General features: G+C 44.7%; 1 protein-coding gene across 14 annotated transcripts in view; it reads left to right on the forward strand.

Annotated features, from left to right (window-relative positions):
• Positions 1–3,730: 3,730 nt before the first annotated feature.
• The window catches only part of DOCK9 (dedicator of cytokinesis 9), a 278,727-nt gene continuing 259,778 nt past the window's right edge, over positions 3,731–22,679 (forward strand). For 8 of the 14 annotated variants that reach the window (XM_026493513.4, XM_057307450.1, XM_026493519.4 and 5 more), the window contains exon 1: positions 3,732–3,925. In XM_026493513.4, coding sequence (XP_026349298.3) covers positions 3,797–3,925 — 129 coding nt within the window. In that variant the 5' untranslated portion in view covers positions 3,732–3,796. Of the gene's footprint in view, positions 3,926–22,679 lie in introns of all 14 variants that reach the window. The other 6 variants (XR_008957647.1, XM_026493522.4, XM_048215683.2 and 3 more) reach the window with 2 other exon arrangements.

A 22,679-nucleotide genomic window follows, 5' to 3' on the forward strand; every position in this document is an offset into this window, starting at 1 on the left:
AGAGAGAGACAGCCAGCGGGAGAGGGAACACAAGCAGGGGGAGTGGGAGAGGAAGAAGCAGGCTCCCAGCGGAGGAGCCTGATGTGGGGCTCGATTTCAGGACTCTGGGATCACGCCCAGAGCCGAAGGCAGACGCTTAACAACTGAGCCACCCAGGTGCCCCTATTTTTTAATCTCTACACCTAGTGTGGCGCTCAAACTCACGACCCTGAAATCAGGAATTGCATGCTCCACCATCTGAGCCAGCCAGGCGCCCCCAGGATGACCTCATTTTAACTTGATGACTTCCGCAAAGACCTTATTTGCAAATTAAGATCACGTTCACAGATATCAGGGTTAGGATTCCAATATGTCTTTTTTAACCCATAACAGTAAAGAACAAGTTTCTGCTCAAACTTAAACATGAGCTATGTCCCATTTATTAACAACACACTTCACCAGGGGGAAGAAAAAAGGTTCAGCTTTGGGTTGCTTGGGAAAATCCGTATTCCTGGGCTTAGCTCACATATTCCGTGCCTCCTTCTTTGACTATAAGAACTTGCACTTGAGGGGCACCTGGCTGGCTCTGTCAGTAGAGCATGTGACTCTTTTTTCTTCTTTTTTTAAAAAGATTTTATTATTCATTTGAGAGAGAGCGCTCCAGTGAGCAAGCAAGAGATCACAAGTGGTGGAGGGAGAGGGAGAAGCAGGCTCCCCGCTGAGCAGAGAGCCCCATGCAGGGCTGATCCCATTACTGAGCAGAAGGCAGGCACTCAACTGACTGAGCCACCCAGCAACAGACTGAGCCCAGAGCATGTGTCTCTTGATCTGAAAGCTATACCATGTTGGGTATACAGATTACTTAAAAATAAAATCTTAAAAGAAAAAAAAAAAGCACTTGATTAGAAATTGTCAGTAATGGGGCGCCTGGGTGGCTCAGTCAGTTACACATCTGCCTTTGGCTCAGGTCATGATTCCAGGGATCAAGCCCCGTGTCGTGTGGGCTCCCTGCTCAGTGGGGAGCCTGCTTCTCCTTCTCCCTCTGCTGCTCCCCGATGCTTGTGCTTTCTCTCTCAGGAAAAAAAGACATTGTCAGTAACCACTGTCAGCACCTTACACATCATCCTCTGCTTCTTAAACGAAAATCTGCCCATTCTAGAATCTAATGAGTTAGCAAGCAAGCATGGAATTTAGAACTGGTAGAGACATGGGTGAAATTAGGAGGTTTGGGGAAACCCTTCACTTTCCGGGTATATGTGCTTATTTTAAAAATTTCTGTTTCTTAAAACAAAACAAAAAGTTAAAGAAAGAAAAAAAAAGGAAACCTCACAACCTGTACGCTTTTGTTATCGTTTTTAATAAAAAAATTCATAATCAGGGCGCCTGGGTGGCACAGCGGTTAAGTGTCTGCCTTCCGCTCAGGGCGCGATCCCGGCGTTATGGGATTGAGCCCCACGTCAGGCTCCTCCGCTATGAGCCTGCTTCTTCCTCTCCCACTCCCCCTGCTTGTTTTCCCTCTCTCGCTGGCTGTCTCTATCTCTGTCAAATAAATAAATAAAATCTTAAAAAAAAATTCATAATCTGTTTGCCTTCTATGGACGTAGTTATGGTTTAGAGATCCAAGGTAACACAGTGGGGTAAAGATTTGTGCCATCTGGGACTAATTCAGGAGTTCAAAGCCCAGAGGGAAATTTTAATTTGGGATTCTCAGCCTAGAATCTAACAGTTTAGGTTGGCCACAGGGTGGCCCAGAGGTGTAAATGCGGGATGTGCATGGTCATACAAAACAGAAGTTCCCCCTGAATGGCAGGGAGATAAGGGCCTGCATAAGGGCCTTACCTTGTGGGGGTCGCCGAGTTCTACTCTTGGAAGAGGAGAGCATTGGGAAATGTCTAGGCCATTCCCTTAAACCGCAGAGGAGGAAATGGGTTAGTGTGAATTGTTTTTATTGTCATATATGACTTGTTTTATGTATCTTCCAGCCCGTCAGTCTCACTCAGAGCCACATCCTGCATTCCAACCTACTAGGAAAACAATCCAATCCAGCAAGCTTCTATTGAGCACTAACTGCATGCTTAACTTCCAGTCTTATTATATGCCAGACCTGCCCATTAAGTCCTGAACAGTGGTGTTTTGATTTCTGCACGAGATTGGTGGTTTCTCCTACCACTTTAAGATTCCGAGCTAGGCCAGTGTTTGGCTTTCTGGTGGGGTACGACGCAATGGGGGGCCTCCTTCCTTGCGGGGACGAAGGTTTCGACTCCTCAGGGAACTTGGTCTAGAGTGGCGGCGGGGAACCCGCCCAAAGCCGGCTTCAAGCTACGACCGAGCGCAGCGGAATCCAACCCGGCAGGTAAGGAGCTGTCCATCAGCGGGCAATGGGCGTGGCCCGAACATATTGGCCAATCAGCGACGCCGCCTTTAAGAAGGGCTCCCCGCCCCGGGAACCCGCCCAAACACCAACGACTGAGCATGCGCCCGGCGCCCCGCGTAAATTCCGCCCCCGCCGTGCGCCCCCTCCCCAGCTGGGTCAGAGTTAGGCTGTTCAGGGTTTCCTCAGAAAAGAGCGGAACAGGAGACAGGATGGTGGGATCCTTTACGGACGGGAAAGTGGGAAAGGCTGTGTGAGGAAGTTCCTCAGATCGGTGGCTGTCGCTAGCAGCCGCCAGCTCCTGGATTGCGTTGGGCTCGCAGGCCGGCGCCTCAGGGTTTCCCGGGCTCCCAGCCTTGCGGCCCCGCCCGGCCGCGGAGGGGCGGCAGGAAGGCATGTGGTGTCACTTCAGCCTCTTGCAGGTTATTGTTTTTCCTCAGTTTACGGAAGACAGAGGCGAGGCTCACAAGTTTCGATCCCGTCCAAGGTGACGCAGCAGGTCGCCGTTGCGGGCCGGGGTCTGCGTGATTCGCAGTGACTGTCCCGGCCTGCGCCGCCCCTCACCCGGGGACGTTCCCTTCGGCTCCCAGAGGCTCCCCACGGTTCGCGCTTCGCCCCTGGGGGGCGGAACAGTGGTTTTAGGCCGAGAAGCGCCGCTGCGAGTGCGTGTGGCGCTCCACGCCGGGTCCCAGACAGGGCGCTCCATCCGGCTCCGCACGGCCGCTTCTTCCCAGCGGCTCTGTGCTCTCTCGGTGCCGCATAAAGTCCACCTTCCTGAAACCTCAGAGGCCCCGGGCGCACGGGGGGCGTGGTGCCACCAAGCCCGCTCCCTGCCGTTATGCAGGCGCCGGTTTCGGGGACTTGGTCCCGCTCCTGCCAGGGATTGTGCGCCCTGTCGGCGGCGTGCGCGGCCCTCATCTCGGGTCTTCGGACTTGCGGCCCGGCAAGCAGTGGGGTCTGAGCGGAGGCGCCCCCACCTGTCCGGTAGCCCGCGTCCCGCCACCTCGCTCGGCGCTGAGCCGCACCGGCCGGGCCGACTTGCCGCGCCCGCGGTCCCGCCGCGCCGGCCCCTCCTCCGTCCGCCCCGCCCCGCGCCGCGCCGGACACCCCGCCCCGAGGAGGCGGCCCGGCGAGCGGCCGCCGGGGGAGACTGGTAGCATGGGGGAGCTGCCGCCGCCACACTCACGGTCGCCCCTAGCGAGCCCGGGCACTGCTCTGAGTGCGGGGGACCGCGGAAGCCTCGGGGGGCGCCTCGGGGCGTGACAGGGTGCTGAGGGCGCGGCCCGGGTTGCGCCTCCTGGACGCGCGGCGAGCGGCAGGGGGAGCGGGCGGGCGGCGGCTCCGGGAGCTGCCGGCGGGCCAGGCCGGGCGCCCAGGGCGCACCTGGCGGCGGCGCGGCCGGGCCGGACCGCGGGAGCAGGCGCGGCGGCTGCAGTGACGGCGAGGATGTCGCAGCCGCCGCTGCTCCCTGCCTCGGCGGAGACTCGGAAGTTCACCCGAGCGCTGAGTAAGCCGGGCACGGCGGCCGAGCTGCGGCAGAGCGTGTCGGAGGTGGTGCGCGGTTCGGTGCTTCTGGTGAGTGCGGGACGGCGGACGGTGGGAGGTGGGCGGGCGGCCACCTCCTCTACGCTCCTCTTAAGTCGATAGGGCCCAGGCCGAGCTGCACGACTCCGCTGGGTCTGCAGGATTAAGAGGTGGTGGATGCTGGACAGGAGAGAAGGGAAAATCCTGGAGGGTAGCAACTTCATATCTCCACCCCGAGTCTGGGGTGTCGCCACTGTTGCCCCCTTCCCTCCTGGGAAATTTCCTGGAAGTGAGATGGTCATCTCCCTCAACTACCTTCCCCCCAAACCCCCAAGTTACCTTCCTCTGCTAATTGGGGCTTTACACTCCCTTGTCCCCGTTCGTCCGGCAGTCCCCTGCTCTTCCGGTATGCTGGAGGGTCTTGGCACCTGTGGCCTGGAGGGCTGCAGGGAGTGGAGGTGGGGGCTTCTTTTTTCCAGTCGGTAACCCAGGATAAGGGGTGGCCCTGCGCACCCTTTGGGTGGGCCGAGCTCCAGAAGGGAAGAGGTTCCGCCCCCTCCCCTGGAACGGGCTTCCTGAGGTTTGGTCTCCTCTTACGAAGTAACCGGTTAGGGGGCGTGATAGAAACCCTCGGTAATTTCAGCATTGGTGCAAATTACTGCGAAGTTTGGGGATTTGAAGCAAGTGAAGCAAGCAGCCCCAAGATTAATCTGGTCGTGGCAGAACATCTTTAAAGAATGGGCCCCTGGGTGTAGGAAGATGAAGTTTTAAATCGACTTTTCCATAGCCTGGGCTGGTCCTGCTATATTTGGAAGCACAGCACACCCAGATCACTTGGAAGGTGCGGGAGAGGAGTGACTTTTGACGGCAGCATGTTCTCCCCGGCAGCTGGAAACTTTGAGCTGCTCCTTGCATTGTTGTTGGAATTTGTTTTCTGGAAAGGGGCTTGTTTGTGGGCGGGTGATTTGTTGGAACGATGCAAGAAGATGGGCCTTGGAAGTGATTCTCTGTTTTGTGGCGCTGTGTGGGGTACTGTCCCCTTGAGTGCGGTGCCGTTAACACAGGAGCTGGGACCTCTTTCTGATGGCAGATAGATGCCCTTCCTGAGCAGAGACAGGATGACATGAATGATATTTGTGGAGATTGGAGATGAAGTTTTGCTGATTTACATATCCAGCTTGCTTAGTTTGATTTTTCTCTCAGTTGACAGCTCTGCCAACTCCAGATTCCTCAAACTCCAGTCAGTCCGCCAGTAATAAACAGGGATTTTAATTTTATTTTATTATTTATTTATTTTAAAAAGATTTTATTTATTTGACACGGAGAGAGTGCACACAAGCAGGGGGAGCAGCGGGCAGAGGGAGAGGGAGAAGCAGACTCCCTGCTGAGCAGGGAGCCTGATGCTGGACTCGATTCCCCGACCCCCCGGGATCATGACCTGAGCTGAAGGCAGACACTTAACCGACTGAGCCACCCAGGCTCCCCAGGGATTTTATTTTTTCTTTTCTATGGAACTTGATCAGTTGATAGTTGCCGAGTAGAGCAGAGTTGGGAATAGACCAGAACCTAGCTTCTCCTCCAAAACCCAAACTGACTTCTGTTCCTTTAGTCTAAGGAGGACCCCCTGCATCTTCTTGACTTTTGCCATTGTGTGTATGTTAAGGATAAAGCCTGTACCATCTGTGGCATCTTTTCTGTTCTCGCCTGAAATTTAGTTCTTTTAACTGGGGGCTACTGTCCTCATCAGGGATTTGAGGCAAAAGAAGAGTAAATAAAATATGACTATGCCATGATTTCCAGAGTTCTGGTAGACCTGAACTGAGGAGGAGGTACTGGTCTAATAACCATTAGGTTGAGCACAGAAGTTCCAAAATAGGCACAACACTGCAAGAGCTGTAGATGCGCAGCATTCCTTGAGTACCTGCCCTTCCTCTTGGAGGGTGGCCTACTGATAGTGACCTGGTTGTGTCCCTTCCCATGTATGAGACACTTCGTGTTACCTCATGACACTTTAATAGTATATCTGTTTTCCTTAGACACCCTGCTGCATGAACAGTCAGATGCCTGGCTGGTGTCTCAGCTCTTAGTGTTGTCTATCAGTGGTCACTTGCTTGTCTGATGAAATTGGTGATGAAACAAACAAACAAATGGCAGGAAAGCAGGTGTTGTCGCTGGGGCGTTTGAGGGGCTCCCTGGCTGAATGAGAAGTGCGTTGCAATGGTTGTGCATTGCAGAAGGAGGAATTTGAGATAGCCTACAGATACCAAAAATTACCCATAGGCCTCACTCCCTTCACCTCCTGCCAGGTACTGTGCCACCACCTGCTTCTTCTTGCTGCTCCCCAGTGTCCGTCAGGAAGCCATGGCAGGTGCACCTGCCACATAAGTTCTAATTTGGCTTTATCCTAGGAGGATATAGGGAGGTCCCCCTGATCCTTGCAAGAGGCTGAAGAGCAGCCAAGCCGGGGTTTGGAATCCCATGGTCTATTGATCCATGCTTGGATAGAAGTATTGCTCTGCTCTGTCTTTCATGACTTCGGTCAGTGCAAATACAATGCTTACAGCATAGTAAACACTCAGTAAATGTTATTAACTAGCTGACCAATAAAGCAGTTTTGCAGATGGATTAAAATAAAAAATGAATAGGGTATGGATTTAACTGGCTCTTCCCATGCTTCTAGCATTGGTGAGTGGCTGGTAGTGAGATCAGAAACAACAAAATTAAATAGTTCAGTGTGTAATAAAGGCTGCCACTTAACAAACTTTAAAAGTGAGATTACTCATAAATTTTTCATTGTTTGATAGCTTCAATTTTCATAGGCTCAGGTTTGTGGGCCTTTAAAAATGATTTTGTATTAATTTGAAGAGCTTGAAAATAAACATACAAAAAGTGGAGAGAATAGTATAATGAGCCCTCATAATCCACACGGATTTAATAATTATCAAGATTTTACCCAAATTTGTTTTAACTGTCCTGTGTGTGTGTGTGTGTGTGTGTGAGAGAGAGAGAGAGAGAGAGATTGTGAGTTCCAGACCTCGTGTGTGTGTGTGTGTATGAGTATGAGTGTGATTTTGAATTCCAGACCGCTTGTCCTTTCGTCCTGTATACCTAGCACGTACTGTTAAAAATAAGGATATTTTGTACAGAAGTATAATGCCATTACAATAAAACTAACAATCTATTGATATACTCTTCAGGTTTCCCAGATTGCTTAAAAACATCTTTAATAGGTAGTTTGTTCTAATCAGAAATTAAACAAGGTTTGCAGACCCTTTTGAATGTGATTCGTTTGCACTTTGGTGAGGCTTAGAATTATTTGTAATGGAGAGGACCCTGTCTGGGGTCAGGAGTCCTGGGTTTTAATCCTAGAGATTTAGTAGTTTAGACCATGGGCTCTGGAGTCAGAGCATGTGGATTATAAGTGAAGCTCTGCCCCTTACCCACTGGGCAGTCTTAAGCACATAACTTACTATCCTTGCTGGGCCTCAGTTTCCTCATTTATGGAGTGGAGATAATGCCATACTTAGATTTTTAGGGTTGGTTGGGAGGATTAAATGAGTAATATAAGTAAGGCTCTTTGGCAGTGCCTGACATATATTCTGCCAGCTAATTAAGTCACACTGGGCTGTCACTTTACTTCTCTGAACTTCAAAGTTCTATTATATATATATATATATATATATTTTTTTTTAAGATTTATTTATTTATTTTAGAGAGGGTGGGAGCAGGGGGAGGGGCAGAGGGAGAGAGAGAGAGAGGAAAAAAAGGAGCAGACTCCCCACTAAACAGGGGGCTCAATCTCACGACCCTGAGATCATGACCTAAACCGAAGTCAGGAGTCTGATGCTTAACCGACTGAGTCACGATGGCGCCCCAGGGCTCTATTATATTAACTGAGGGGCTGTACTAGATTGTTCCTAGAGTCCCTTTCCTTATCAACATGCTTGAGTTCTAAAGATGCTTTTATGAGTAGTAGAGGTACTGCTAGTAATATTCTTGACAATAGGAAAGGTAATTTATGATTTTGGGTAATGAAGGAAGAATCCCCACAATTCCAGAATTAGCTTTCTATGATTTAGAATAGTCAGGAGGGCAGCACATTCAAAATATATGCAAGCTCAGAAGAAAAACTTCCCTGAGCAGGGTTGAGTTGTGATTGCTTTTGGAGCTCCCAAAGCATTTTACCTTGGGTCTTTCAGATTTATTAAAGATAGTATCATTATGGCCTAGATCTAACAGAGTATGCCACCCAAGGCCTAAAAATATCCTTTCTCTGAGAGATTTGTTTAAATATTGTGACATGGGCTTTTGCATGGGTTTACCAGCTATATGCACTGGGGTATTGATGCCTAAGTCACCTGGCTTCAGACTTCCTTAACTGATCTTCTCTCAGTATGTTCAGCTTCAGACTCTCCTTCCATGTTCCTTGGAGATCGAGTAGTATGAAATGAAATGAAACCAAGTTGGGTCACTAAATGTCCCTTTGTGTTACTGGAGGGGAATGGACAGAAGGTGTGGGATGACATTCTCCTGGAGTGCGTGCTGGGGCCTTCTTCACCCTCCTAGGTCAGTCAATTCAAGGTTCCAGTATTATCTGAGATAATGTGAGACCTGAGTGGTGGTGGTCTTTGAAATCCTTGGGTAAGGTAAAACCTGTTTTTGGCTGTAATTTTAAATCAGATATGTTAGTAAATCGACAACTGAACTGGCCTGCGTATCACTTCACTGTCATTCTCCACCCTCTGGTGGAGTCCCAACGAACAGAATTGTCCCAAAACATAGGAAGTAGGGTGGAGGCCCATCTCCAAGTAGATAATCAACAACAGGTTCTGTTTCTTTGGTTTCTAGTCCATTTGAATATTAGGAGACGGGAGGGCATTAGTAATGCCTTGAATTTGAAAAGGGAGGGAAGGAATTGCGAAATCTTTAACCACATGGACTGAGGGCCCTCTCTGTGCTAGGATCTTTGCTGGGTGCTAAGGATGAGCAAGCCCTCGCCTTGAGGGCTTATGATCTAAATAGGTGGACAGGTCAGGAGTTTATGAAAAGGTGGATCGCAATACAGAGGAGCACGTTTAAAGTGTCAAATGGCTCGCCCAACGAATAGAGGAAGATGACATGACAGAACTGGTGTACGTGGGAAAGTGTTATGAAGTGTTACGGACCTGGAAGATGCAGAGATAAGGGGGACTTTTTTTTTTTCCAGAAAAGAATGAGAGATTGAACTAATGTTTAGAATGCCTGCATAAGCCAAGAAGGAGCAGAGCAGCTTGGGCAAAGAGGGATAACTTTTAGGAGGAAGGGAAAGAAGTTTTGAGCGGTACATTTGTTAATTGTGGGAATGATTTCCATGATTGGCTTAGAGTACATCACAAAATAATTTTTTTCTTGTCTTTTTTTTTTTTTTTCTCCGTGCCTAGTGCAGAGCACAACCCTGAGATCATGACCTGAGCCAAATTCAAGAGTCAGATGCTTAACTGACTGAGCCACCCAGGCTCCCCTTCCTTGTCTCTTTGAAACCTATTTTAGGAAAGAGGTTCGTAGCAGTCTATGAATATATGCTTCTTAGAGACATCCTCTCCTAAGTGTAATCTTGGGGGTGAAAATGTGATGAGCCTGTGTCATGCAGGCCCAAGACAGGGAGAAAGATCTGTGGCATGAAAAGAAAACCCCAAAATAGGCCTCAGTGTGTAAACATTTAGGATATCATGGGAGGAGTAGTCAAACATGGTGGGTGTATACCATTCAGTAAAGGCTGCCGCAGAAAAACCAGTGTTGGAGCCCAGCTTTTATACTAAAATAAACTTTAACTGAATATACGAGTTGCATGTGAAATAAATAAAAGAAGTGGGGGTGAATAATTATGTAAGGGTGGAGAGGGATTTTTAAAGTATTAAAGGGACAAACCAGTTTGGTCTGGGCTTAGGAAGTGAGTTGTGGCTTTGCCACTGATGAGATGAGGCCTTGGAGTAGGTTATTTCATTGAAGCCTCAGTTGCTCATCTGAGAGTTGGGATTATTAGATGTTATTATCTTAGAGAGTTTTTATTTATTTTTTTTAATGTTTTTTTATTATATTATGTTAGTCACCATACAGTACATCCCTGGTTTCTGATGCAAAGTTCGATGATTCATTAGTTGCTTATAACACCCAGTGCACCATGCAATACTTGCCCTCCTTACTGCCCATCACCAGTCTATCCCATTCCCCCACCCCTCTCCCCTCTGAAGCCCTCAGTTTGTTTCTCAGAGTCCACAGTCTCTATCTTAGAGAGGTTTTTTTTTTTTTTTAAGATTTTATTTATTTATTTGATAGAGATAGAGACAGCCAGCGAGAGAGGGAACACAAGCAGGGGGAGTGGGAGAGGAAGAAGCAGGCTCATAGCGGAGGAGCCTGATGTGGGGCTCAATCCCATAATGCTGGGATCATGCCCTGAGCCGAAGGCAGACGCTTAACCGCTGTGCCACCCAGGCGCCCCACTATCTTAGAGAGCTTTTAAAACAAAGATTAAATAGGGTAATGTATTTAAATCACTTAATAGTTTTTTTTTAAACAAATATAAGGTCCTGATTATGTTAATAAAGGAAAAGATTGGTTATCCTAAGTATATTTGGATCTAGGATTTATTGAGCACTTACTGTGTCCTAGGACATGTGTTAGGGCTTCATGCTTCAGACGGTAAGTCACCACAAGGTGACACAGCTATAAGTGGAGGGTCTAGGTCTATGGCTTCAGATCATGTGTTCCTAACCATTCTGCTGATTGCCTTCCCATGTAAACACTCAAACCTCTGTTCTATGTGTAACAAGTAGTACCATAAATTTAAAAGTCAATAAAGTTAGAAACACTAAGCACTCTATTTATCTATATCCATATCTCAGTCACAGTATTAAGTTTTTAAAAATCTATTGAGAGTTCTTACAAATCAGTTACAAAAAGAAGAACACTCCAGTAGAAAAATGGGAAAGGACGTTGATAGGCAATTTCTCAAATAAAGGAGTATAATTAGCCAATAAAGAGCAGACCAAAATGTTCACCCTTGCTAATAACTAGAGAAATATTAATTATTATTATTATTTTTTAAAGATTTTATGTATTTATTTGACAGAGAGACAGTCAGCGAGAGAGGGAACACAAGCAGGGGGAGTGGGAGAGGAAGAAGCAGGCTCCCAGCAGAGCAGGGAGCCTGATGTGGGGCTCGATCCCAGAACCCTGGGATCACGCCCTGAGCCAAAGGCAGACACTCAACAACTGAGCCACCCAGGCGCCCCTAGAGAAACATTAATTAAAACAAGATGCCATTTTTGCCTGATAAATTTGCAAATTTGCAAGGATAGAAAAGGTATTTGCAAGGATGGGTGAACCGGGCAGTTCTGTTTGTAGGACTACCCACGTCCACAAGTCCAGGGACTCTGTTTGCATGGCATTTAATGGGAATTGTGTCTCCTGGATTTTATGACATGATGAACGGTATAATCTTTTTGCATTTGAGCTATGTATCAAGAACTTTAACTCACTCCCATTCTTTGGTCCAGTACTTGTAACTGTGGGAATTTCTCCTGAGGATTAACCTGAAATGTTCATTTAGTTCAGTTTCTGAAGTCCCATTGCTGACTATTCAGGGTGGAAAATGTAAAATACTGACCAACTGCAAACTATCTAGAGGGCTTGACAGTAGTCTAAATAAATTGTGGAATGTGGAGTATTTATGATGCCATTATGTTTTGTTTTAGAAGAGTAATGATGAGAAAATTCTTCCATTGCACTGCTGGAAGGCAGGGAGCTTGTGGTTAAGTTCAGGGGCCTGGGCCTGCCTGTTTGAGTTCTGGTACCTCTTTGCTAGTAACCACTGTGTGACCTTGGATTGTGTCCCTGCAGCCTGACTTCTGTCCTTGATGTGGGGTCGCCTCTCAGTCCTCACCCCTTCAGCTCGTTGGTCTGCAGCATTTCATGCTGTTCAGCCCCCCTCCTTCCCCTTCTCTGCTTCTCCTCCATGCTCCAGTCTTCACTCTGTCCCCTTGCTACCCTCACCACCCAGAGGCATTCCTGAAGGGTCCCTTCTCCACCACTGGCTCCTAGAATTTAATCTCTCCCTTCACTCCTTCACTGTGATTTCTGAATCCTTACCTCAGTTTCCCCAGCTTAGACCTGTCTATCCACTAACCTGCCTCACGTGTGCACTTGGCTGTCCTACCAGTCCCTTAGGTTCAGCGTCTATGAGACATAAATTGCCACTTTTTATCCCAAACCAGCCATTTTTTTTGTGTTCTTTTCTTTAGCAATAGGCATCACTGTCATGGCCGCTGACTTTGAAATCTCTCATTCCTCCTTCGTCTCTTCTGGTCTCCTTTTGCCTTCCTCATTCCATCATCACTGCATCCCTTATGTTCTATTTCCGCTTCAGTCATTGTGGGCTGATGACTCCCAAAACCTCAGTGGCTCAAAAAGGTTATGTCCTCCCAATGCTGCCTCTGTGTCGAGGATGGCTGGGGTCATGTTATCCATATCTTGGGACCTGGGTGGATGGGGCAGCCACCATCTTGATTGTGGTGTGTCCTTGTGGGGGGCAAGAGTGTGGGGACTTAACGCTTCTACCCAGTCACTTGTGCTTCCATTCCATTGACTAAAGGCCACACCCAGCTCTAAGGGCAGAGAAGTACAGGCTTATCTATATGCCTGGGAGGAGAGCTAAAATCTTTGGTGAGCCATGAGCCGCACTCAGACTACAGACCTGTCATCCCCTTCCCTCTGTCTCCTGCCCTTATTTTGGTCCCTGCCACAATCCCTCCTGTCTGGTCTCTTTCCTGCCTTTCTTACCCTATCCTTAAGGCTTTAATTCTGAAAACTTAACCCTCTGTTGCTTCCCACTGCTCTTGGAATAGGAGCTTCTTCCCTTGGACTATAAGGTGCTCTCCTTGTCATGCACCACTCTGCTGTTGTTCATGGGCCTGGCTTTAACGTTCTCTAGATGCCAAGCTCTCTTGTACCCCAGGACCTTGGCAGAAGCTCTTACCTCTGCCTGGGATAATAATCACCTCTTGCTTCCTTCCTCATCAGCCAGGCCACTCCCGTAGGTCTCTGGAACTGTACTTACATGCCCTTGCCTCCCAGAGGCCTTGCCTATCCACCCAAACCAAAACAGGCCCTGCCTGTTCTTTTCCTCTCTTCCACTTAGCACAATTTATATCTTTATTTATGTGTACATTTGTTTAATGTCTGCTTCCGTCGCCGAACTGTTTGTTCACCACCGTTTCTCCAGTGCCTGGCGTATAGCAGGGGTTTGATGAATATCTTATGGGTGAATGAATGACTCCAGAAGACTGCATCTTAGTTTCAGTTTTTCATCCTTTTTTAATACCCCATTGCCCTAAATTTCTCTCCCCTGTACTTATTTCTGTTCACTTCATTCTAGCCCAGCTGCCTCTGCCTGATTAGTTTTCCTGTCAATTCCATTATGTCATTAATTTCTCATTGCCACCCAGTAATTTGGTGATATTCTCGCAGGGAAGAATGTATCACCTTGGGGCTGGCCCTGTGTTTGTTTTAGTTTAGAAAAAGCTGGTCAAGTTGTCAATCTGTATGATCTTTGCATAGTTTTTGAAAGCAGCCACACATTTTGGTACAAGTAAGATTCATTTCCTTTTTTAGGACCATTTGTTTTCACCAACTCTTTAGAGCTTCAGTGTGTAAAATAACACTGGTCTAATTCTTGTGTTAGGTATTTAATAACTAACTCTTCTGAAAACAAAATGAAATAAAACAAAAATACAAATAATGAAAACCACTGGAAGTGCTTTCCGTTCAATTGAATTGTGCGTTTTGCAAACCATCAAGAAGTACACGGATGGTGAAGTTGTTTATTTCTTTTACATCTCTGTCACTTTTTCTCTAGGACTCCTGGAGTCCTTATCAGTGAATAGATAATAAGGAGACTTACTATCTGATCAGAACTCTGTAATGCCAAGTGGTGTGTTTGACTCTCCCTGCCCCCTTTCTTTGAATTTGGCCGGGGTAAATACAATTAAGATAGTGCTTGAGTGTGTCCACTTCATGAGGCGGGCTGGGTCCGTCCGTGCTTGTGTTGGAAACAGGCCCATTTATGTACTATAGATTAACATTTATTGAATGTTAATTAGATTCGCTGAGAGTAAATCTGGAAGCAGGTATCTGTGAACTGCCTAGGGTCTCGACTGATCTCTTTATTCTCAAGTTTATTTTGAAACTTTTATGTTCTTAGTTTGAGATTCACATGCTCTGTTTTCATACATTTGGGTTTTTTCCCTAAGATTTATTTATTTGAGAGAGAGAGAGAAAGAAAGAAGGTGCGGGGAGGGGCAGAGGGAGAGAATCTCAAGCAGACTCCCTGCTGAGCATGGAGCCCTATGCTGGCCTCTATCCCAGGACCCTGAGATCACGACCTGAAACCAAGAGTCAGACACTAACCGACTGTGCCACCCAGCTGCCCCTTCATACATTTTGTCTTAACAGAGGGTACATGTTCTGTTGTGTGGATATGGTAATGTTCTATGGAAAGATGTTTACTGTGCTAAGTCAGAAAAGAGATTATAAACTATATACAGAATGATTCACTCTGAAAAAAGTATAAGCAGTGTTTTGTTCATGAAGAAGTTTTGTGATCTTATAAATGCTGTAGTAAATCATTCTCTTTTGTTTCAGGAATATGTTAAATATCAGATCTTTAGTTCCTGAATTCTAGAAAATAGAAAAGATGGTGGTAGGGGCCCCTTGTGGCTCAGTCGGTTAGGCATCTGCCTTCAGCTCAGGTCATGATCCTGCGGTCCTGGGATTGAGTTACACATTGGGTTTCTTGCTCAGCCTGGCGCTTACTTCTTCCTCTGCCTTCTGCTCCCCCTGCCTGTGCTCTCTCTCTCTCTCTCTCTCTCTCTGACAAATAAATAAGTAAAATCTTAAAAAAAAAAAAAAAAGGGAAAGAAAAGAAAGGAAAAAAAGATGGTGGTATAACCAAGTTTCTGGTCATAGTGGGATTGTTCTTTCTAGGAATGGCAATGGGATATAATGGATAAGGACTTGGGTTCCGGACGTTCTCAGTCTGGAGCTCTGCTGAGAAGTTTTCACCCTGAGAGTGGACATTATAATAGCACTTATCTTGTAGATCTCTGTGATGATTAAGTGAGCACATACATATAAAGCACTTAGAATAGGGCTTGGCACATAGTAAATACCCAGTAAGTACAAGCTTTTGTTATTTATGAGGGTAACCTGAAAGAATATCATATAACCCTTAAAGGTGCCACTTAGGGAGAATTTGTAACATGGAAAAATTATAGTGTTGGGTGAAAAAGAAGCAAAATACGGAAATGTGTATGATCACAACTGTGTAAGAAATAGCCTGTGTGTATGAAAAATGTTGGAAGGAAATACATGAAAAGGTAGGTCTATGATTTGTTCTTTATATATTCTATTTCCTAATTGTTGTACTTTCATAAGTGAATAGTAATAATCTATCAAGAAAAAGAAAACTGAATATAGGAAGAAAATTTAGGTGCTGCATAGAAGACATTCAAATTAGGACACTTTTAAAATTATAGGGGTGTATCTTAGTGCTTCTGCAAGTGTGCATCTTGATGTAAAATGTGTTTCTGAAGTGAGGCATACACGTGCATCTTGGTAGCAAAAATATTGTCGATCAGTATAAGATCCCTGTATTAAATGCTCATATAAGAAGGAGGCCCATGTGAAATAGTGAAACTTGCATTTGACAGTTTTATAAAATTCTTTCAAAAAATTGTCTTGCTTGGGCCTTTGGAAAATCCAGTCAGATAGGGATATATTTTTACTTCTGTTTTTTGATGAGGAAACTGAAGACCAGGAAATCAAGTGACTCACTCAAGGTCATCTGGCTAATATTTAGCAGTTTTTCCTGAAAGGATGGCAGGGATTGTCTAAATGATGTAATTTTAAAATTTGAGTTTCTTGGAAGCTTTAACAAAAAATAATTTTTTTTTTGAAGTAATCTCTGTGCCCAATGTGGGACTTGAACTCATACCAAGATCAGGAGTTGCATGTTCCACTGACTGAGCTAGCCAGGCGCCCAGAGTTTCTTGGAAACTTTTAAATTGTTAACTTGAATCATTAAACACCTTTATGGAAAGTGCCATAAATTCTCTAGGTTGATAGAAATTTGTGACATGGAAATGAAATCATACTGTTTTGGAGGTGAAAGTTATCCTGAGAGGTCAGCTGCAGCTTTCTAATTTTATAGATGAAGAAGATTAAGATCTATCATGGTTAAGCGATTTGTCTGTGGTCATACAGCTAGTTAGTATTATAGACAAGAACAAAATTGAGTTTACAGACTCCTGGTCCAATGTACTTTCCACTGACCACAGGAAATAATTGAGTTTATTCTGTTTACACTTGCATTTCATTGAGTATCTTCACAGACCATGATAATCAGATAATATCAGAATATGATACATCCATTTGCACCATGGATCTCCTGCTTATATATTTCATTAGTCTCAGGCCAGTTGGTAGTGAACTTGACATTCGTTTTTCTATAAGCCGACAGTGGAGTTTTCTGTTTAAGGAGTTAGGAGGAAAGAGAAGGAATTAAAAAGGAAGAATGATAAGATTAATCTAAAAAAAGATCTCAATAGAAACTTATTGAGGAATTAAAAATTAATTTAGTAAAATAATGTTATTTAAGGGATGGAAAAAATCATGGTTTTATGTATATTTTGGTTAAAATAATTATGTGGCATGAGAAAAACCTTTTCTGGGCCTATTAACCTGAAATTCTTTACTGTAGAATAAGCTCTGTTAATCTAGGTCATTTTGCCTTTCAGGCTGCCTTGCCTTAGCTAAAATAAATATTAAGCTATAAATGGCAGTTTGGTTCAGATTGTATTATTACAGAAAAAGGTGCATTTCTAAAATTGTTTAGTGAATTTATTTAATCTGTCATTCTAATATAATGCTGTTTTCTTAAGTAGAAAGCAGAGTTCCTATGGTGATAGCAGAGGTACCATAATATTTATGGTATATTAGACTCATTTATAAACTATTATACTAGATAGAATTTGCAGGATATTTAATCTTTTAGGTTAACTCCCCCCCCCCCGACAGGCTTTTAATGTGTTCATTTAGCCATTTTAATTTTCTTTGTTCTTTTAAGAAAAACTTCTGAGAGAATGTTATTTTTTTTTCTAGAAGGTCAGTTATAACTGCTGTTATGTGATTTTTTTTTTTTTTGAAACTGAAGAATGTGTGTGCTTTACTGTATTTGGAGGTGATTTTGTGAAAAACCAATTAGTGTATCAACTTTTTAAAGAAACGTAAAACTTAAAACCACTTAAAACTGAGAGGGGCAAAGATTGGTGACAAGTGTTAGTATCAGGCAGACTTTAGTAAACACATTGGTGTTGAGATTTCCATAATGTGTAAGAGGTTGTGTGAGAGAAGAGGGATGACCAGTGGCAGATGATGGTTTCTTGAACTGGGGACAGTCACATTTTATAAATCACATATCATGGTCTGGAGTTTCCAAGCTGGAGAGGAGGAAGGAAGATTATGGGCTCTGGATACCCCACAGGTTGGGTGGTGAGGTTAGGCTCCTTTGGAAGACATTATGGGGAGCTCCATCTGAGGAACGGAATTTCGGAACAGCTTCTAGAATTTGAGAGAATCACAGATGTCTTTTTCCATGGCTTCAGTTGTTAGAAATTGTCAAAAAGAAGCTTAGCTTCTGTCGTTACAATATGGAGTCTTGGTGTCTTGGATAGCCTCCACCCAGAAAGAAGCTCCAAACCAGCCCCACTCTGTAACTTCCCATCATGTTCCCATGAGCATCATACTTCTCTGGAGAATGAGGTTCTCTGCCAGTGACACTCCTTTGTGTCCTGGCCTACGGCCGGCCTGCATTGTGTCACCTGTACAGTAGGGGAGGCACTAACCAGCCCGGAGTGGATTTAGGCTGATTGTTTCTGACCAAATCCTTAGGTTTGGAGCCTGGCCTGGTGCAGCCCTGGAGCTCATTTCCTTGAGCAGCGACCTTTGAGAAGGGAGGGGCAGGGGGCCTGATGGAGCCCAGTCTTTTCTACGCCAGGCTTTCCTCTGATCTTCCACAGTATCAGGCTGGGGCATCTTGCCCTAGAGCCTCCTGAGGATTCACTGTCCTCTTGTTTATCTTTTACTCAGGATCTTAGCAGCTCTTGAGCCATTTTTGAGTTGGTAATGATGACATTAGCAGACAAAAATGCAGTGTTACTACACATTTTTTAAGCTCTTGTTCTTCACTGTTCAGTAGGTCCCCAGTTATTATCAGTTGTTCATTTATTCAGTAAACACTAAAGGATAAACCTTTGATTAAAACACAGACTTTGGGACGCCTGGGTGGCTCAGTCGGTTAAGTGTCTGCTTTCAGCTCAGGTCATGATCACAAGGTCCTGGGATTGAGTCCTGCGTCAGGCTCCCTGCTCAGCGGGGAGCCTGCCTCTCCCTCTGCCCCCCGCCCCCCGCTTGTGTTCTCTCTCTCTGACAAATAAATAAATAAAACCTTAAAAAAAAAAAAAAAAGACAGACTTTGTCTTCAAGGAGGGTATAATCGAGAGGGAAAGAGGAGCATAGATGAGACTCAGGCAGCTTTTGGGTTGGGTGTTTCCCTTAGGAGTCTCCTGGCTTTTTGGCATCCTGAAAGGAAGAAGGAAGGTTGTGATCAGTGCAGATCAAGTTTGTGGGAAGGTGCTGAGACTGAAGTCAGCTTTGTGGGAAATAGAAACATACTTGGACCTCCACATCTATTACTGTGCTTTCATGAGACCCAGGAAACTGGAAGCTCGATGCGCATGTTCATGGCAGGTGTGGGGATAGAATGTTTCTCTGATGAAGCTGTTGGGTAGGGATGGAGGAAACTCGTATCAATGATAAGGGTGCAGTGCAAATTGTGGGTCAGGGCTCAGAGAAATAGTCTATAGAGGTGGGAGGGAAGGCTTTTCGTTTTTATGGTAATGTAGCTGTTAACATTCTAAGGAGTCCTAAAATTAAGATTTTTTTTAGCTGTATACATGTAATTTACTTTGAAGCTAACTAGGGAAGACAGTTCATTTAAGAGGTTCATTTCTTTTGGCATCTAGACTGTGTCTCCTAGGTGCAAAGACCCCAAATATGCAGGAATTTGACTCTTGATTATGTCCTTACCTAACCCCACAAGTAATGTGAAATTTAATAACACTATCATATTAGCCTTTTAAACTCATTAAGTAATAGGATAGTATATTATTGTAGTTCATTTTCAGCTATATGGTTGAGGGTGCAGGAACTGTAAAACCCCTCCTTTCTTCAGAACTGAAAATGAAACCAATTTCATTGGAACTCCAGATTAAAAATAATCTGAATTAATTGTGAGAAGCATGCAGGAAAAGAAAATTCAGTCTTTTGTGCAAGATCATCAGGGACTTTAGGCTCCATGAAACACAGATTTGCATGGCACTGTTACCTGGTTTTTACTGATTGTAAAAGGTACTGAATACTTAACTGGGGGGTTTTGGGAAGCAAGGTGACATCCTGCTGATTGCAGTTAGGCTAATGATAGCATAACTGATATGGCACTAGTCACTGTTTCAAGTGTAAAGAAATATCTTTTCATAAAATACTAAAATTGGTTCTTACATTAAGGTGCATGTACTTAGTTTAGGCTTGATTTTTGTTTAGTTTTATCTTAATTTTTTTGCTTCCTGCCATTAAGGACATGTGTGGATCATTTTATAATCCCCTGGGAAAAGAAACGAACAAGTATTTGATAGCTAAATATGCATGCACATGTATATTATAGATGCTTCCACATATATAATTTCACTTGTGTATGAATAGATAGATTTTTAGTTTCACACATGCACCAAATTAGTTGAAAACGTTTGTTGAGTCCCCACATGTGCTAAGCACTGTGCTGGGTGCATTGGGGAACCCGGATGAGTAAGACGGATCCTGTCTAATGCTGTTGACAGCCTAATAGGGGAGAGAAGATTGCAAAATAAGCTTTATGCACATTTAAATAGAAGATTGTATCATTGGAGAGTTTTAAGTAAAGCCTTAAAGAGTCCTCAGGAATTAGAGTACTTCTAGTCCAGAGAATCAGAAAAAGCTTAATGAAGGAGATGGCATTTTGAGCTGAAAGTAGACTTGAATTACTGTAGATAGAGGGACCTGCATGAGTGAAGGCCCCTGGAGAGGAAATCATGGGATGTACCTTGGGAGCAGTGAGTAGTTAAAACTGGTGAAATGTAGAGAGAGTTAGGGTATACAGATCTGGGTCACGTGGGATGGTTGGGGGAGGATGGACAAGGGCCAGGTTGTAGAGTGTTGACTTTATTCTTTGTTTTGGATTTCAGAGCTAGAAGATGCCCAGATTAGAGTTTTGCTGTAGGAACATGGTGACAGTGTGGTTGGAGCCTTGTGGGTCTGGGACATGGAAGGGTGCAGAGAACTGGGGGTTTAGATATTACTTAGGAGACTTTTGCCATAATTTAGACAAGAAGTAATGAGGAGGGCATAAAATAAAGAGGTGATGTGTAAGAAGTATTTTGGGGTAACGTGGATGGGTATTTGAACCTGAATAGGTTATTTATTTATTCAGTAAATACTTACCAATCTTTTGCCCCACACCACGGTGAGCTTTGTGTTCCCTGGCTAGGTGAGATTGAGAAGCTGGAGGTATTAACTGCAGCCTTAGGTTTCAGCCCTTGGGAGACCAGGAACGTGGTGATGCAGAAATCTGAGAACACATCCCCTGTTGAGGGGAGCGTAAATTTATCTGGTCTCCTGCTTTCAGATAAAACCATTGCAGACAGATGAGAATCTCATCTCGCATTATAAACCACCACCAGAGAAAAAGGATTAACAGTGAGCTGTTAGTGGCCTTCATTTTTTAGAGAGTGTTTAGGATAGAGCGGACAGCTTTAAAAACCATCTATCTAGCTAGTCTTTAAAATACTCAGTCATGATCAGTGTGCGCTTAACCGTGAGGCCCCAGCCAGCTGTCTTCTCTGCCACTGTCTGCAAGGCTGACATTCTGACTTCATATCAGTTTTCTGGAATGACCTCTCCTCTCTCCCCTGTTAAGGGAAAGATTAAAGAAGCGTTTAAAAATGGTAGACTCATAAACAATTATTTTGAGTCAAGATAGTCAGGTAGTTAATTTTATTACCTTTTTGTTCACATTTCTATGGTTGTTTTAGGTCAGAGAAAATAAACATGACTGCTTTGTACAACAGGGCCCCAGTTCAATTTTGGATGTGAACTTCTTTAACATTTCCAAATACAAAGTAAGTCACTGCATGAATTGATAAATTATAGATGGAAAAGAGTTCTCAGTTTTCTTCTTCTTGGATTTCTTTCCTTCCTATGACCCTAGATCTCTCCTCTTTGAAATTCCATCTTCCTTTGGTATCCAAATACTGTTATTGTTACCTGGTTATTAATCAATATGGTGACTGGCAATAATAATAACTGTTTTTTCACCTTTCTCTCTTTTACTCTTTTCCCCTTCAACTTCCCACTGTAGCCATTCCCTAGGAGAATGAGTAGTTGATGTTTTCGTCTGTCCACTTTCCACAGAGTTTATCTGCTACTTCTATTTCAGTGACTCATTTCCATATCTTTATTTCCAGCCTTGACCAAGAGATTTGGGAGGGTCAGGAGGAAGCCCGTTGGTGAAGGGATATGATAAAAGAAAAAGGAGCAGGATAAATGAGAATTTGCCCCAAATGGAAGAAGATCTTTAGGTCTCTGTGGGAGGCTTCAGAATAGAGAAGCACAGGAAGAAGGAAAGTGTGACGGTGTTGGACCTCCATTTCTTACTGTCAGGTAGTGCGACTCCATGTGAAATCCATGGACAGGGATTTGTCTGTGAACTGTTTATAATTGACCTATAATGAGATACATACAGAAAATGAGAATAAGGGTTCAGAAACCTTTAACAATTTGACAGGCCAACTTTAAGTCTGTCCAATCTAATAAAAATGTGGGATTTACATTTTCATGTCTTTGTTTTTTTATTTCATTTAATAGTTATCATTATTTTGTATTTTATAAAAGTTCTAGTTCCAAATGGGTTGGGGGAGGAAGTGAACATTCACCACAAGTAGTTTGAGAAGGCCTCTTGTAGGTTTGTGGAGATGGTAGTTGGGGATGTTTTATTCGAAGTGCTTGGTTTGGGCAGCAAGAATGAGGGGTGCACAGGCTGGGAGCAGATGGGTGCTCATCTTAGCACCCGAAGAAAAGGGGGCCGAGTGAGACGGAGTCTTGCGACTTTGGGGAATTGTGGGGTGGAGGATGGTGTTTGGGTATGGGGTGCCCACGCTCAAGTGAGGCCCAGCCCCAGCATTTGGTAGGAATGTGCATGTTATCCCTGCTGGCTGGGCCTTCCAGGTTGGGCAGGGGTTTCCTGCAGCCTGAGTAGGGGCAGTAGTGTCCTCTTTGGCTCGCAGGACATGATTAGGGTTGTCTCATCTTTGGTGTGCTCTAAGTTTGCTTTTCAACCTTTGTAGTCTGTTCTCTCCTACCTTGACTCTGCCTAGACAGACATATTGCACAAGCCGTAATGTTGATTCTTCTCTAATGTAACTGAACCTTTCTTTAAAATTCTTCGAACATGAAGAATGATTTCTTCTGTTGATAGTTTTCCTGGACCCCTTGTATTCTAAGCTGTGCACCTTTCCATAGGCCTTTGCCTAATGCTGTAACTTATCTGACAGTGGCAGTGTTTTCTCTTTCTGTGAAAGGTGCTGTCGTGGTGGATGCCCGGCACACATTAACACCAGCAAAG

Source organism: Ursus arctos, unplaced genomic scaffold (genome assembly GCF_023065955.2).
Source record: "Ursus arctos isolate Adak ecotype North America unplaced genomic scaffold, UrsArc2.0 scaffold_10, whole genome shotgun sequence".
Lineage (NCBI taxonomy): Eukaryota > Metazoa > Chordata > Mammalia > Carnivora > Ursidae > Ursus > Ursus arctos.